Source organism: Eptatretus burgeri, chromosome 1, assembly GCF_056783735.1.
Source record: "Eptatretus burgeri isolate ZD-2024b chromosome 1, Ebu_testis_v1, whole genome shotgun sequence".
In the NCBI taxonomy this organism is placed as follows: Eukaryota; Metazoa; Chordata; class Myxini; order Myxiniformes; family Myxinidae; genus Eptatretus; species Eptatretus burgeri.
This window is the reverse complement of record NC_140961.1, coordinates 137999474-138017317: the sequence shown is the minus strand read 5'-3', so window position 1 is coordinate 138017317 and position 17844 is coordinate 137999474. Positions and strand designations below refer to the sequence as shown.

The 17844-nt window shown below is 46.0% G+C and overlaps 1 protein-coding gene across 6 annotated transcripts in view; it reads left to right on the top strand.

Moving 5' to 3' along the window:
- Positions 1-17844, top strand: part of RPAP2 (RNA polymerase II associated protein 2) — a 31556-nt gene that overhangs the window by 6524 nt on the left and 7188 nt on the right. For 5 of the 6 annotated variants that reach the window (XM_085900092.1, XM_085900102.1, XM_085900088.1 and 2 more), the window contains 4 exons: positions 8288-8376; positions 9205-9249; positions 9622-10579; positions 10806-10904. In XM_085900092.1, coding sequence (XP_085756218.1) covers positions 8288-8376; positions 9205-9249; positions 9622-10579; positions 10806-10904 — 1191 coding nt within the window. The remainder of the gene's footprint in view (positions 1-8287; positions 8377-9204; positions 9250-9621; positions 10580-10805; positions 10905-17844) is intronic. The other variant, XM_085900084.1, reaches the window with a different exon arrangement.

Genomic DNA, 17844 nt, shown 5'->3' with positions numbered 1-17844 from the left:
CGTTTTACCCTCACCAGAAGAGAGGGTATTGCATTTGGGTCCGTTTGTTTGTTTGTTTGTTTGTTTGTTTGTTTGTTTGTCACTTGCAAAATCAAAGAATTTTCAAGTATGTTGGTTGGTTCATCGATTTTGTAATTCTGTCTGTCTGTTTGTTTGTTTGTCGCCGACAGGTGGCAATTTTAAACCGATCTTCACGAAACTTCTCCACATGGATTTGTTTGGCATGAGGAAGAAGCCTATTATTTGAGGTCAAAAGGTCAACAACTTGGGTGGTATTTCTAAAATCCTCAATTTTCATCCGATTGACTTGAAATTTGAAGAGGATTTATATATTTCAGGTTACTGAATTCAACTCGCCAGTTATTTTGGAGGTCCGCATCGGTCAAAAGATCAACATAGGCCAAAATTGTCAATTTTCTTCCAATTCACTTGAAATTGGAAGAGGAGTTGCATATTTGATCATTGAATTCAACCACCAATTATTATTGTTGAGGTCAAATTTGTTTTCTGGATTTTGCAAGTGTCGTGCTCTGCACGACGTCGTCTTCTTGTTTGTTTGTTTGTTTTTGTCTGTCCACACACATACACACAAAAAAAAGTTCTTTCAACTGAATACAGTACATCTTTAAAGTATGTACTATTAGAATGTGAGCACGTTTATAAAGTATGTACCGTAAGACCCTGGTTTATGTCGGAGATGCTTCCTGAAAAGTGCAACGAATATCGAAACGACATAAATCGAAGCAATTTTCTCATTGCCCACGTTCATTGAAGGAGGAAGTTTGCAGGCCGAGCCATGGTAATTTGTGTTCCTTCATGCTCTTCACCATCAAGGTGTCTCTTTACCACATTTGCTCTACGCTTGGGATTGTTGTCTTCCTGGAAGATGATTTCCCTCTGCCCAAGAACTCTGGTTCCTGAGGGAGGAGCATGGTGGATTGGAATATGCATGCGCTTGCCAGTGACACTGGAGCCATCATTTTTGTGTCGGTCACTGCTGTTGGCTGAGATCTAGCCTCAAACTTGTACTGATTCTCTATCCCACGTCATTGTACATGGTTTACATTGACTTGTGATACCATTCAGCCATCTGCTCTCGAACAAACTGTCTTTGAGTGGTGCTGTACAAGTTAAACCTTTTTATTCAACTATATGGACCAATTTATTTCCTGGGAGTTTTGTAAACCCTCCAAAATCATGATTTTTATACTTATTTATTTATTTATGAATGTATTCTCTTTCACAAGCTTGTCATCCAGTATTTAATTCCAAGGAGCAATTGTATTCACAGTACAGTACTGTTGGGCGTTGTGTTGCTGTCTGCAGTTATTATGAACTGGGTTATCTGCTGGTGTAATAATAATAATAACTAGAACTGCCACTTTATAACTGCTGGCAGTGATGACCGGGTACCCAGTCCGTCCGCCATTGACACAACTGATACAACATGAGACTTAAATCATAGTCGCAAAGTTTCGCATTTATCGGATAAGCGGTGCCAGAGAAAACATTATTTAATGGTGATACAACCACAGGCCTGCTTCGAGACGGCGCGGAACAGACGAGTTACGAACCGGGCAGCACAAAGCGTTCAATTTCCTTATTACTGGCGAACAGATTCAAATAATTAAATAATTCTGGCTGCCAAACCGCATGACCGATCAGGTTGAAATTTTAAACGTTTGTTTCGCATGTCGGCTAAATTACAAATGTGAAGTTTCGTATATATAGAAGCAGTGGTTCCAGAGTAAACATTAATTAATATTTATCCTTCAATCCAAGATGGCGGCCAAACCATGTGACTTATGACGTCATAATTTTCAACACATGTGCAAACACGAATGTAGACGATAAGCGCAAATTCGCTTCGCTAGGTTAAGCAGTTCCAGAGAAAACATTATTTAATATTTTTCTTAAAACCAACATGGCTGCCAAACCCTGGGCCCGATCGCGTTGAAATTTCAAACCCTCATTCCGCATGAGCGTTCCACCATAAACTTGATGTTTCACATTTATTGATGCAGTAGTTCCAGAGTAAACATTAATTAATATTTTTCCTTCAATCCACGATGGCTGCCAAACGTTGCGTCCGTACCTCAAAAGGGGGTGAGAACTTTTATTCGTCATGGAGAGGCGGTCATAGTGGTGGAGTTTCGCCTGGATCTGTTCAGTCCTTTCAGAGAAAAATACGTTTAAAGATATTATTTTTTAATCCAAGATCGCTGACGAACCATGTGACCTATGACATTACAAATTTAAATTCTAAGCTTCCAACTGGGTATTGGAACACGTTTCTGAAGTTTCGTGTTAATCGGTAAAGGTGCGTTTTTCTATCCAAGATGGCCGCCAAACCATGTGACGTGTGACATCATAATTTTTACCACGCATGCACAGACAAAGGTAGATGATAATTACAAATTTTCGATTCGTTTGGTTAAGCGGTTCCAGAGAAAACATTATTTAATATTTTTCTTAAATCCAAGATGGCGGCCAAACCATGCGACTTATCAATTCTAAATTAACAAACTTATATCGCCTTCCTGTCCTGAATATAGTTCTGAAATCTCCCCTTCATTGGGCCAACGCTTCTGGAGAAGAAGATGTTTGAAGGTTTTCGGGTTTTTTTCAAGATGGCCGCCAAACCATGTGACCGATCAAGAACAAATTAACAAACTTGAGAAAGGACCTCATGGGGAATATATGTGTGAAGTTTCGTCTTAATCTGTCTTGCCCTTCTGGAGAAGAAGAATTTTAAAATTTATTCATTTTCAATCCAAGATGGCTGCCGAACCTTGTGACCAATGATATCATAAATTTAAATTCTGCTTTCCATCGTCGACCCGAACAAGTGTGTGAAGTTTCTTGAAAATCGGATAAGGTCTATTTTTCTATCCAAGATGGCCGCCAAACCATGTGACTTCTGAGGTAAAAATGTTTTTTACCATGTATGCAGACTTGAGGGAGGAAGGCAATTGCAAATTTTCGCTTCGATGGCTTATGAAATACCAGAGAAAACATTATTTAATATTTTTCTTAAATCCAACATGGCGGCCAAACCATGTGACGTATCACTTCGAAATTAACAAACTTGCATCGCATACATGTCACGAATATAGTTGTGAAATCTCGCCTTCATGGGACCAGCGCTTCTGGAGAAGAAGATGTTTGAAGGTTTTAGTGTTTTTTCAAGATGGCCGCCAAACCATGTGACGTATCAACAACAAATTAACAAACTTGAAAGAGAACATCAGGGGGAATGTACGTGTAAAGTTTCGTCTTAATCTGTCCAGCCCTTCTGGAGAAGAAGATTTTTTTTTTTAATAAACACTAAAAACAAGATGGCGGCCGAATTACGTCATCGATGACGTCAAGAAAAACATTTTCGTCAGTGATTTTAGGGCGTAGATGATGCTCAGAATTTTTCAGATTTTTCCTATACGGCATGCTCTACTTGACGAATTTTCACTGGTATATCGCTTCACCTATGACGTCATGAAAAATCACACGTGTTCCACATAGGGAGCTTAGTAAAATGTATCAAGAGAAAAATTTTTCCATTGCACGGTTTCCGAGATACAGATGTCCAAAGTTTATCGTTTTTTTCAAGATGGCGCCCGCACCACATGACCAATGACGTCATAATTATAACGTGATTGTGCTATCAAAAAAGATACATACTGTGGTGAAAATTTTGTGTCGATCGGACTTAGTATCCCAGAGAAAATGATTTTTAAAGCGAAAAAGGGTGCAAAATGCCGGCGGAAAAAGAAAAATAATAATAAACAGAAGAAAAACAATAGGGTACCCTGTACTGACAGGGTACCCTAATAATAATAATAATACAAGTTCACTTGCGCTTCAATGTAACGGGAGGCCAATAGGCCCATCAAAGCCTGCACTATGGTTGTTTGTCCGTACTCTGTCCTTCATAAATGCTGATCGTCAAGCAAGGAAGCAGCACGTACTCTTTGACCCAAACTGCCAGCAATTATTTGACCTCATCATGCCAAGCCACTATCTTTCACAAGTCCACCATCATTTCGTGCTCTGAGCAAAGAAGCATGTCCTATAATCTGTTGAAGCCAAGATGCTCGAGGCTCAGCGCCATCTCGACATGGTTTGAGGTTTACAAAGGTTGGCATAACTCCTTGGGATCATTGCCTGCACTACTGTAGGTGCAAACAATGTTTTGTAAGGGTGGGAAGTTGATAGAAAGTTATAAGGCCTTAACCACCATTTGTTGTAACATTGAGGATTTTTTAAAACTGTAATAAGGAGATGTGTTACCAATAGTTTTTCCGGTGTATTGCCTGGTGTATATATGGATGCAGAGAGGTTAAGGATGTCCTGCCCCATTTTGTCTCTTGTTGAATTGGGCAAGTCTGTTATTGGTGGGAAATCTGTGTTTGGGATGGGGAGACCCCCTCTGGCTGTGATTGGTCCTCCCTCTGCTGCTGAGATGCTCTCACTTGTGATTCTCTGCACGCTGGGATGGGATGTGCTCTCACTGCCTGGTTGCTCGTGCCATCACCTTCCTGTTGTCAGTGCTGCATACGACGGGGATTTTTACCACCTGCAACTTTCCTCTCGCATGCCTAATTCTGTGCGTGGGCCCTTAACCGGGGATTAATTTATTTATTGTACTAAGTATATATATATATATATATATTTTTTTTTTTTTAATTAATTCTCTTGGTGTCTGGGATTTTATACCGTTTGTCTTGTGCTAAATAAATTATTTAATCATTTTCTTAAGGCTGCGTGTGCCGCATGCTCTTGGCATTTTGTCATGCCAACGTTTGGGTTTGATTGGGCGACCTGGAGGATTAAATTGGGGAACATTCTGTCTTATAACTGCCCTATTAGAACGCACATGCGAAATTAATGACGCCCGCTCCTGTGTTTGTTCATGCAAATTATAGAGCACTCTGTTTCATGCTTGAAATGTTCGTTTTAGCAAGGTCAGTTCCCGCCAAAAAGTGAATTCGCACTTTTGAGCGTGGGGACTCCATGTGACGGTCTTGTTGACTTTCTACTGTGCAACACTCTCTGATTGTTTGGATTTTTTTTTTTTTTTTTTTTGTATACCTTGGTCGAGGCTCGTATGAGAGCGAACACACAACTCACAGCAAGGAGGCATGAGACAAGAGGGGCGTTTGTGGAAGGGACAAAACAGTGGGGAACAGACACATTAGGTGAACTGTGGAAGGGAGAGGGATGGGGATGGGACGGGGAACATGGCGAAGAGAAGATGGACATTTCAGGGACTTTCAGGAAGGAAAGTAGGAGAAATGAAGGAAGTGGGCTTGGGTGGATTATCGGGGGTAGAAAAGATCGAGGATTTGGATGGGGGAAGATAAGAGGTGGTGGTGAACAGCTGTTTTGAAAGCCTGGAGGGAAGAATGGGAAAGAATAGAGTGAGGAAGTTTATTCCAAAGGCGGGAAAAAAGAGGAATGAAAGAGTGAAGATGAGCAGTGATTCGTGATTTTGGTAGTTTTACCAGAAGGGGGTTGTTGGCGGACCTTGAGCGCCCTGTGGAAATGTGGTGGGGACAAATCGCAGAGAGCAGGGGGGGCAAGGCTGGAGAGGAGTCTGTAGAAGACAGAAAGACCACCGACCAACCTGCGGTGATTGAGTGAGAGGCCCAAAGACTCAGCTTCATTGCGGGAGATGCCGATGATCTTAAATGCCCTGGTTTCGACAGCGTGAAGCCGAGAAAGGTGGGAGGCAGGAGCACCAGCCCAGAGGGGAGAGCAGTACTCCATCAGGCTACGGACAAAAGCTTTGTAAGTGGTCAGGAGCTCAAGAGGGCCGAGGAAGGACTTAGCACGACGGAGGATTCCCAGTCGGCGACTGGCTTTTGAGGCGAGGTTGGAAATGTGATTTTCCCAGGAAAGGTCATGGCAGATAGTGAGACCTAGAAGCTTGAAAGAAAAGACTTCTTCCAGAGGATTGTTGAGAAAGTGGATGGGGGGGTTTTGTAAACGGTCCTTTCGAAGAGACATAGTGAGTGTGAGATTTGTCTGGATTGAAAGACATGTTCCACGTGTTGGACCAGTTTGTGATTTTATCCAGATCTGCAGTGAGTGAAGAAGCTGCTGCTTGCCGGTCTGAGGGATGACAGATGGTACGGCAGAGGGTGGAGTCGTCGGCAAAGAGAAATAAAGGATTTTCCAGAGAGTCCGAGAGATCATTGATGAAGAACAGGGCCCAGAACGCTACCTTGAGGAACTCCAGCCTGCACAGGAAGAGGGGATGAAAGAACTCCATTTAGGGCCACACGTTGACTGCGACAGGAGAGGAAGTCTGCGAGCCATGAGTGGAGATGGCCTTGAATACCATGGGAAGAGAGTTTGGTGAGTAGGGCAGGGTGCCAGACTGTGTCAAAAGCACGTGATATGTCCAGGGATACGGCTCGGATTTCCTGTCTGGCATTGAGGACCTCCATCCATTGATGGGAGAGCAGAAGCAGCATATCCAGGGTAGAGTGACCTGGTCTGAAACCAAATTGATGATTGGAAATCAAGCCATTGGAGAAGAGGAAGGATTTCATATCTGAGGCGATGATGGATTCCATCACCTTGCTGATGATTGGGAGAAGGCTGATTGGTCTGTAGTTATAGGGATCTGTTTTTGCACCTTTTTTATGCAGGGCAGTGATGTTAGCAGATTTCCAAGCAGATGGCAGATGAACCTGGGCAAATGAGAGGGTGAATAGAACAGAGAGAGGGTGAGCAAGAGCAGAAGAGCAGGCTTTGAGGACACGTGGGCTGATGCCGTTTGGACCGGTTGCAGAATCTGACTCAAGGTTTGAAAGCAAGCTCTCCACCTTGTCAGGAGAAAAGGATACAGAGTCCAGGGACAGTTGGGTGCGACTGGGTAAAGTGGGTAGAGATAGTGATGGGTTTAGGACACAAGATTTAGCTGCAAACACCGAGTTTAGACATTCAGCTTTATCACGTGTGGAATCAGCAGTGCTGCTATTTGAGGTAAGGGAGGGGATGGAGGGGGAACATACACCAGAAACAGATTTGATTAAACGCCACCAGGATTTTGAGGAGGGAGAGAGGTATGAGAGTTCAGACTTGAGATGAGAAAGATGTTGTTTTCTGGCTCTCCTGAGGGTAGATACACACTTGTTCCGAGCTTTGTGGAAAGAACTGAGATTGCCCTCAGTTGGGTTTGCTTTCCATGAGGCAAAGGCAAGTTGTTTTAGCATAACTGCCTCGCCACAAGCTTCAGTAAACCAAGGGCGGGAGGAAGGGTAAGACAACTGAACACGAGAGGGGATAAATCTGTGCATGAGGGAGAGCAAGTTTCTTTGAAAGAATTCCCAGGATGAGTTGATGTTTGAGAAAGTAGTGATAGGAGACCAGTCTGTAAGTTTGATGGCTGCTCGGAGACCCTGCCAGTCGGCTTGAGTGAAATGCCAGACTCGACGGCGGTGAGGTGGTTCTCTGATAACAGCCAGAGAGATGTCCACTTTAACAAGGACGTGGTCAGAAGAACCAATTGGAGCGAAGGAAGAGCAGCAGATATTGTCAGGGAAATTTGTCAAAATCAAATCGTATGATGATCGGATCAAATCAAATCGGATGACGACGAATCGTAGTGCAAACTGGAAAGTATCTGATAATACAAAGCCCGTCCATTTTGTATTCGGACTTCCTCCGTATGCTAAATGGTACCTTTGACCTTTTGACCAAATTCTTGATTTGTCTTTTCCATGTTCTCGTAATAAAGCTTTGTTCAAAATATGATGACAAAGCTCAAATGGTAAAAAAAAAGCTACGATGCACACACACACACACACACACACACACACACACACACACACACACACACACACACACACACACACACACACACACACACACACACACACACACACACACACACACACACACACACACACACACACACACACACACACACACACACACACACACACACACACACACACACACACACACACACACACACACACGATTGCAAAACCCTGTCTTCGCTGAGCGGGGGATGGGCTAACTCTCGACATGCGACTGACCTGATGCAGTTAGTTCAATACAGTCAAGGGGTGTCGTTTGTTTTGTTTTTTTGGCTTAAATTTTTTTTAAACCCTTTTTCTTCACCATTTGCATAGTTATTTTGAATGTTGCATGTTTGGTTTTGTGCCTTGGCATGACCTGTCTCATTGAAAGTCGTAATGCTTTAATTGACGGTTTTCTTGATTGTTGTGGCACTTGTTACACATTCTAGCCTTTGTCTCAATTTCCTCCCCCACAGCGTTTCTGCAGCAATTTTTGCTTTGGGGCCTCGCGGTATTTTGCATCCCAGATCCCAAGTGGCCCATTAGGGATGCGAGAAGGAGAAATGTATGTTTTGCATGTCACGTCACGTGCTCTCTTTCCCTCATTTCCTGGCGATCTTATCCACTTCACTTTGGTTTTGCTTGTCCGACACAATCAGATGAGTAAATGTAATAGACAGCACCAGCACGTGTACGTGCTTTCAAGATGTCATTCTTCCTTTGAACATGCCTTTTTACACAAACTCCCAATAAGTAATTTCATGCACACCAAGTGGAAGGAAAATCCACGGATGTCGATGCTATTCCGGATTTGGCGACTTTGTCACCCAGTTCAGAAAAACCGAAACGATTGCTTCCAGGAATGTTCAGCGATTTATTTATTTATTTATTTATTTATTTTTTTAAATCTAGACAACCTTTGTTGGGTGAGGATACCTCAGAGGTATGAACATTCACCTCTTAGCTGTCCAGTCTGAGCTTGAATCCCCACCAAGCTGTAAACTCTCATCCTGGTGTTTCACAGGCAGGGTGATTCATTAATGTGTGTGCCATCCTTCGGATGGGTGTTAAGCGGGCATGCCATCTGTCAACGTTAGTTGGTGGATGTTAAAAATCCCACAGTGTCCTTCACGAGGAGCCAGCGAGCAATCGCCGACACCATTGTCAAAATAAAATCCAAAATCCCTGCCCTAACCTCATGTTCCCCGTGCCCCAAGGGAACAATCCGCAAAAGGGTCAACCCTCACCCCAAAGGGAGTCACTACACCCTTGAGCTGGGTATCCAGATTAGTCGTAGCCATGTGCTTTCAATCCTTCTTAATGTTTCACAACATTCTATTTAACTTGCACCCATGCTTTCATGTGGAGTGTTATTCTGCTTTTCTTTCTCCAGGCCTCCACAATTCAAATTCCTGCAGCAAGGTGACGAGTACCAAGTGTACGTTTTCTTTTCCTCCGAACACATGGAATTCTGGTTTTACATTCAGCTTGTTTATTTGCATAAATATTTAGAAAAGGGGGGGGGGTGGGGTTGAGCAGGGGGGACTTGTCTGCTCAAATGGAGGACTGTTTCGGTCCTGGCAAAGTAAAGATTTCACTATCCTCTCTCATGTTGTTTGAATTGCTATAATATTATTGTTATAAAATGTTTTGTTTTTTTTAGAGGGGTGGGTAGGGAGGGGGGGATGGGAGCTGAGGGAAGTACGAGTATCTTTCACCCTGATTACAGATACTTGTGCTCTGGTGGGCTGTCCATCTCTCACAGTTAACAAGTTGCCATTTGGACCTCATTATCTCCCCCATACCCCAGTGCTTTGTGTGGAGATGAGGTGCCTTCATGTACATTGCACAAAGTCGTGAGGAAGGATGACATTGAGGCACAAGATCTATCTGTTTCGTGCTCTCACCCCTCTTCACACTCGAACTCTTCGTCTCCCTCATCGTCTGATGAAGACGCCTTTGTTTCCTCTATAGTTGGACGTGACCACAAACACCATTTTGCACATCCTTCTGAAGCCACGGTGGAAGAAGAGAGAGAGAAGTTTCGTGAACAAACAAACAGTCGTGGAGGTAGAGAATGGAATAGTAATAGAAACATAAAGGGGAGTAATGAAAGGGATATAATGAAAGATGTGGAAAGTAAAACGAGGTTGGAGATGAATGGTGACAATTATGAGGATGCTGCGGTTGTATCACGAGCATCTGACTTGTTGAGGAACTCTGACCCGAGCTCGATTCATCCTGAAAATACCAAACCTGGCAGATATTTGGCAGCAACTAACCAAACCGCAAGTTGTTTGGACACAAGGCTGATGCTTCAAGTCTCTCAAATGACCTTGGCACCTGACCCAGAAATTCGGCAACCTTTGACAGGAGACCCTGTAATGAAGCAGGACGTTGCACCAGACCTGAGCTCCAAAGACCATTCCTTGCTTGATAACAATGTGTCCCTTCCACAAACCATTTCACCGAATGCTGGCAGTAGGGATGCGTCACCCCTTGCTCCTTGCATTTCCTCGTATGGCATCAGTGCAAGTGGAGCTGCCGCACTCAGGAAGCTGCTGGTGCATCATAGGAGCGCCAAAGGGGCAGAATGGCATGTACCTGATGCAGTCAGAAAGCCAGTTAACCAAGGATCCATTGCTGAGAAGATAGCAGCCACTCTTCGAAGTTGGCGGACGGAAGAAGCCGTTGAATTCCTTCGTTGTGATGGAACAACCTCATCGCTCAAACCCAGTGACCATCCCGAGGATGCAGTGCATGGAAAGGTGAGGCTGGGGATATTGTTGTCAGGGGAGAGCTGAATAAGTCGATGAATCCTTGTTTTAAAATAAATTAATTAACAAATAAATAATATTCACTCCTCACATGTGCTTTACACTGCAGAGAGTTAGCATTTCAAATTTTTTTTAATGGCTCCTTTTTATGCGTTAAAAATAAAAAAAAATATTACCAAGAGTGATTGGCTGAATATGTCGGCATCCCATTTTGCAGCAAAAAGGGGTGGCAAGGAACTATGCTGAGATGCAGAAGGAGCATGTGACCAAGTTCTTGAAAGGATTACATCACGTGATAGAGGTGGAGGTGAGCGAGGTAAACCGCACGGGGTTTAACAGTAATTGCCTCCACCACCAAAGGTGAAGGTGGTTATATTTTCACCCCTCTCCTCTGTTTGTCTGTCTGTCTCTCTGTGTGCAGGATGTCTCAAAAAGTTGTGGATGGATCCGGATGAAATTTGGTGGGCAGGTTGGGTGTGTGACAAGGACGAACTGATTAAATTTTGATAAAGATCCAGATTCTGATCCGACTACTACAATTTTTAAGAGTGATTCTTCACCAATGAGAGGGTGGAGGAGCTCCTTGTAGGGTGAGATAGGGTGGAGGGCCATCCATATCTAGTGCCCAACTGTGTCTGCGGATGTCCTCCTGCAGTTGGGTTACTTGTTTTTTAGGAGGTTCATGGCAGGATTTGCACTCCGGCCACCATAAAACCCTTCTCTCCGCAAAACACAAAGAAAATTGAAAACCCCCTCCGTGAGACTACCTCCTGGGCAGTTGTCCTTCACAGGGCAGCTCACTGGATGACGGGATTCGGGCAAAGCCTTCACGACCCCCACTCTTTGATGATGGAAGGAAAACCATGGGGTAACCTTCCCGGGTCAGATTGCTGTAGTGTGTGTTGGGGTGGTGTTGAGGTGTTGTCCACCAGACGGCGGTCTCCTTGGGTTAACCTGAAGCGGTCCCTTTGGGTGAGTGCCTGGAATGTCCTATCCCTAAGGGAGGATGATCACCTGTCTCTGTTATCATGAGCTGAAGCATTTGAACATCGCTATTGCAGCACTCTCTGAGGTTTGGAAACCGGATCGTGGCAGGTGGTTACACCGACTTTTGGTCTGGTCGCTCTGATGGTTACCATGCCCAAGGAATTGCTGGAGCCATGCCCAATAAGCTGACTCCAATGATGGTTGAGGTCATACCGGTCAACAATTGCATTATAAGATTAAGGATGTCGTTTGGTGTCGTTTCGTTTGGTGACTGGTTTCGTTTGGTTTGGTGACTCCTTTGGTGTCGTTTCCCTGGTCTCTGTATATGCTCCGACTGAGGCGAGTGATCTCACCATGAAGGACGCATTCTATGCCACGCATGAGTCTGTGGTTGATCAGTGCCCCAGGCGAGATACTCTTCCAGTCTTGGGGGGATTGCAATGCATCGACTGGAACTGATAGGAATTGTTCTGAGATGTGTGTTGGTCCCCATGGGTCAGGAACTGTGAACCACAATAGCACAAAGTTCCTTGACTTTGCAAGAAGTCATGGACTTGGGGTTGCTGGTTCATGGTTTCAGCACCCACATACTCATCGCTGCACTTGGTATTCCAACGCTGGTGGTGTGGTAAAGGAGATTGACCATGTGCTCGTTGATGGCCACTGGAGAATGATCCAGAACTGCAGGGTCTTCCAGAGTGCTCAGTTCCTCAATACCGACCACGGGTTGTGGTAGCAACTCTGAAGTTGCAGCTTAAATCCGGGAGAATGTCACCATCTCAGCCAAGGCAGGATGTTGGCAAGTTCAAGGGTGAAAGGGTAGCTGAGGAGTTTGCGAACAGGCTGAGTGGGGATTTGGGGTGGGGGGTTGGCCTGGCCCTGTGATGAGAGTCACAGGGCCAGGCTTGATGGCAGAGTTGGGCTGTTCAGGGAGTTGAGGCGTAAAACCGTGCGCTGAGGGTGGACAAGGAGACCTATGTGTGAGGGGTTAGAGCATCACCTGTGGTTAAATGATTCTCGTCCTGCTTACAGGGGAATTTGTGCATTGCGTCCTTCGGTGTACTGCAGTGAGAGCGGAGGGTGGTGGGCTCTTGACAGACTAGTCCAAAGTGAACATCCGCTGGGCCGGTGACCAGGCTGATCCAACAGCTGTTGAGTTGGATGTCAGGGGGTTTACTCTCCCCATTGCTGACCCTCCAATCAACTGTGGTCCACCTTTGTTTGTGGAAACACAGGCTGCGGTAAACCGGTTAAAATGGGTTAAAGCTCCTGGGATCTGTGGCATCCATGCTGAACTTCTCAAGACTGGTGGAAATGCTGCACTCATGTCGTTGCATGCAGTTCTGTGCTCTACCTGGAACACGGGCATCATCCCAACTGATTGGAAGAGGGACCTTGTTGTCCCTTTCTGGAAAGGGAATCGTGATCACCAGGAATGCAACAACTCCCAAGGGGTGACGCTGCCCTCAGTGCCAGGCAAGGTATTTGCTGGGATAATTCTTGATAGGGTTCTCCACCACCTGCTTGAGCACCAGCGCCCAAATCAGTCAGATTTTCCACCAAAGAGGTCAACGATTGACCGCATCCTTGCTCTTCGGGTCCTCAACGAACGCAGACAGTTTCGGCAGGGGTTGCTTGCAGCCTATGTTGATCTCTGCAAAACGTTTGATTCAGTGAATCGGGATGCCCTCTGGAGGATTCTTTATCTTCGTGGGGTGCCACCAAAACTGATCAACCTGGTGTCTGAACTTTACTCTGGTACTGAGAGTGCTGTGAGATGTGGTGAAACTATCTCCGACTTATTTCCAGTTGTTGCTGGAATTCGTCAGGGGTGTGTTCTGGCCCCACATTTTTCAGCGTTTGTATGGACTGGATTCTGGGGAGGATGTCTGAGAGATCAAGCTGCGGTGCATCATCTGGGAACGTCAAGATCTCTGACATTGGTTTCGCAGATGATGCAGTCGTCTTTGTGGAGATTGGATAACCTTTTGGGGGCCCTCGGGGTTCTGAATGAGGAGTCTGAGCCGCTGGGATTATGGGTTTGCTGGGTCAAAACTAAGATCCAGGCTTTCAATGACATGGATGCTGCTATCTTGTCTGTTCCTGTTTGTGGTGAGGATATTGAGGTCATGGAGAGATTCACTTACCTTGGCAGTGATATTCACGTGTCTGCTGGCTGTGAGCCCGAGGTCATCAGACGTCTGGTTCAGGCCTGGAGAGTCATGGATTCACTGGGTCATGAGGTGTGGTGCTGTCGGTACCTGTGCAGGAGGACGAAAGTCCGAGTCTTCAGGTCCTTTGTGCTTCCAGTCTTGCTCTACGGATGTGAAACTTGGACTCTGACCAGGGATCTGAGAAGGAGACTTAATTCCTTTGGTACCAGGTCCCTGGAGAATCCTTGGCTATTGCTGGTTGGACTTTGTGTCCAATGAGTCGTTGCTGAGAGAGACTCAAATGAGATTTGTTATCTCTTTTGTCCGTGAATGTCGGCTGCATCTGCATGGACATGTGGCTCATTTTCCTGATGCTGATCTTGCTCACCAGATACTCCAGCGAGGGAGCCTCGTGAGTGGAGGAGGCCAATGGGCTGATCACTTGTCTCATGGTTGCAGTGGGTTGATCAGCATCTCAAAGAGATGGGGATGGGCCAGGCATCTGCCTGGGGGATATCCAGATGGAGGCCCCTGGAGTGCCATAGGAAAGTGGATGCAGCGACGCGCTGCTCCGGCACACGCTCCCATACCTGACCTGACCTGACCTGAGAGCTCTGGCCAAAAATGATATACATCACGATATCTCAAAAAGTTGTGGATGGATTCAGATGAAACTTGGTGGACACATTGGGTGTGACGAGGAAGAATTGATTCAATGTTTGTGAAGATCCATATCTGGTAATTTTTAAGTGATTCTTCACCATTGAGAGATGGGGCCAAAAACGATATGCTGTACTGCATGATATTTCAAAAATGTATTGGGCCCGTTATGTTCTCGTGGAAACTGAATTGGTGATCTGAGATGAGGTTGTTGGAGAAATGGAAGGATTTCATATCAATTGCGATGATGGATTCCATGATCTTGCTGATGATTGGAAGTAATCCAATCGGTCTGTAGTTAAGGTGATCAATTTGATACACCTTTTTTATATTGTGCAGTGATAAGATTTCCAAGCAGATTGCAGATGACCTAGTGCAAATGACAGGATGAAAATGGCAGAGAGGATATGAAAGAGCAGGTTTTTAGGACATTTTAGTTGATGCCCTCCATGCCATTCGTGCTTTTCGCATTGAGATTCAAACATAATTGTGTCTGAAAAAAAGTAAGATATATATATATATATATATATATATATATATATATATATATATATATATATATATATATATATATATATATATATATATATATATCTTTAATGGATAAAGAGTCAACCCCACCTGATATTAATTCAACAGCAAGGTGGGATTTGAATTCAAGATCATAGGATCCCAAGCCCACCACCCTAACCATTAAGGCAATGGTGTGCTTGCTTGCTTGGGATCCTAGGATCCTGAGTTCAAATCCCACGTGGCTGTTGAATTAATACCAGGTGGGGTTGACTCTGCCTGTCCTTGCGAGGTTGGCAAAATGAGTGCCAGCTTGCTGGTATTCTCTGTCAGAGTGAGGACCCGTCCAGTAGCCAAGAAGACCGCTTAGGCAGCAGCACCAACACTGCACAGAGTCTCGTCCCATTGGATGGATATATATTGTTGCGGGCCGGGGGTCGAGTGAGAAGACCACCCGGGGGGGAAGCTGAAGCTATCTTGGCTTCCACCAGACTCCCTGGAATTGTCGGCCGTCGCACACGGATAATTCCGTGACGCGGCGGGTCGCTAACCGACCGTGAACGCCAATAACTCAACCGCATGAACTAGGGTCCTCCCGTCCATGGGTTAACCGGGTTACCTAATTAATCACGTGATTTAATTACCGGGGAACACGCCCTCGGTACGCCTTGTCCGAACCGGATCGGATGCAACCGAGTGACACTGCCAAGGATGTACCGGCTAAAAGGAACCGATCATTGGGAATAAAGTCCTGGCTAAGCTAGGATTCGGACCATGCTGGACCAATGAAAGAAAAGTCAAAAACTAGCTGGGAACATTTCTGATAATAATAATTTATTTACAAGCAGGCGAGGAAAGATATGTGGCGCAGTGAATAGTTTTATTGTTGTGTGTAATGCAGGGATAGAAAGAAGCGTGAGGTGCGACAATAACACAAGTAACTTACGAAAGCAGACACAGAGCAGACTTAACCCGAAATAATAGTCTTCTGCAATCTTAGCGCCAGGACACACACACACACACACACACACACACACACACACACACACACACACACACACACACACACACACACACACACACACACACACACACACACACACACACACACACACACACACACACGATGAAGAGAAAAAAAGAGAGGAGATGAGGCTAACAGTCTCCCAATACCTTGCATGATTGCCTGAACGCACCACCAATACGTTTTGGGGGGATGCTCCGCTGGGCGATTCCTCCCTAAGAGCTGGCGCATCGTTTCCACTCGTGCAACCAAGCGTCGGTCCAGAGAATGGTGGCGCGACCGTCAGGCGTGAAGGAGGGACTATATGAGGAGAAGGCAGAGTCGGGAGCCGAATGGGTGGAGAAGGTGGAGTCGAGAGCCAGTGGGCGAAGATGGGGGGGTGAAGAAGGTGGAGTTAGCAGATGGGCGGAGAGATCGAACCCAGGCCGGGCAGAGAACGGGACGAGCCGACAGCGATGGGCAAGACACCAAAACTAGAACTACGGACGGCCTCGCCCACCCGTTCTTTGTTGACCCTGGGAGGCAGGGTGGGGGCATTACCACGAAGCGATGTGTTGTCACCCTAATTGGCTGCTCTGATTGAGCCCAGACCACTGCGTGGCCCGGCCGTGATGGCCAGAAGCGGCTCCATTCCACTTCCGGCAAGATCACTCCAAGCTGCGGAATCTTCTCGCTCCGAGCCCCATGATATGAATCGCCCTGCACCGAACTCCGCGACATGAATTGCCTTGCACCGATCTCCTGGACCGTGGACCGTGCACCGTCGACCGGCCGAGGGTCGTGTCGGCCCCGCATGCCCGCCCGGGCACCCCCGATTAGTGCTGATCAATGCCTGCTCTGCGATGCGCCAAGTGGCCCGAGCAATCCGAATTGCACGGCAGACTTCTGCCTGATCGTGGCTTCGCTGGGCGGGGAGGCAAGGAGCTGTCCGCTGTCCGTGGGGAACACCCGTGGCCGTCAGCGAGGACCGACGTTAAGATGTTCGGATAAACCCATGCACAGGCCAGAGCAAGATGTGTGCCATCCGTACCCTGCTCTGTACGATGATGAGGTATCACGGCTGCGAATGAGTTTGCCTGCCATCGAGCACATTCCGTACAGTACTTGCGGATCCGCCATGGCCCACGTGGTCAGCACTCGCGTTCGCCCGATTCTGCTATCGTGTGCGTTGGGCCAACGCCAACCCCGATCTGTGTCAGGAATTGAGGGGAACGATCGGATATAATAATTAGATGGAGGTTTGGAATGAAAAAGAATATAGACATAAGTATCAGATGGAGAAATGGAGGGAAAAGAGGATGCAAATATAATTAAATCCAGAAGTGGGTTGAAAAGAACGCGCTGCCCGTATCTTGCACACTTCTGTCCTGCACAACGTAGCTTGGTTATTGTTTTTCTATCATCGGCCTCTGACGATGTAGTTATTGGCACCAAGCTACCAGCCACACTTTCGCCGATATTGGGTCATTTGCGTCTGTGTTGTGAAAAACAACATCCGTGCAGCCTCTTTAAGAGATATTCGTTCTGTGCCTTTTCAATGCAACCAGCAATCTCATCCCAGATCATTGGAAACGTCATACGATCATCTCGAGCTTGCGGCACAAATTCCTTCGAGGGTATCACTGTATCCTCGCAGCTGCACTGTCGATGCTCGTGTGGTGTCGCGGCTTCCCTGTTCCCTCCCCCGGCCGCAGCACGTGCTGCACGTGTTTGCCTCCACGAGGACCCAAATTTGGATTTACCTCAGGAATAAGCAGAAAAGAAGAGGAAAAATGAAGTTGGGGTGGTGTAAGCAAACCTAACTCTGAGATCCATACAACGCACTGTCCCGTTGACCTGCTAGACAAAAGGGAAGGCACGAACTATACATATACTCGTAAAGGTGCCCGGCTTCAACGGGCGTCACTGGCAACATATGGTAA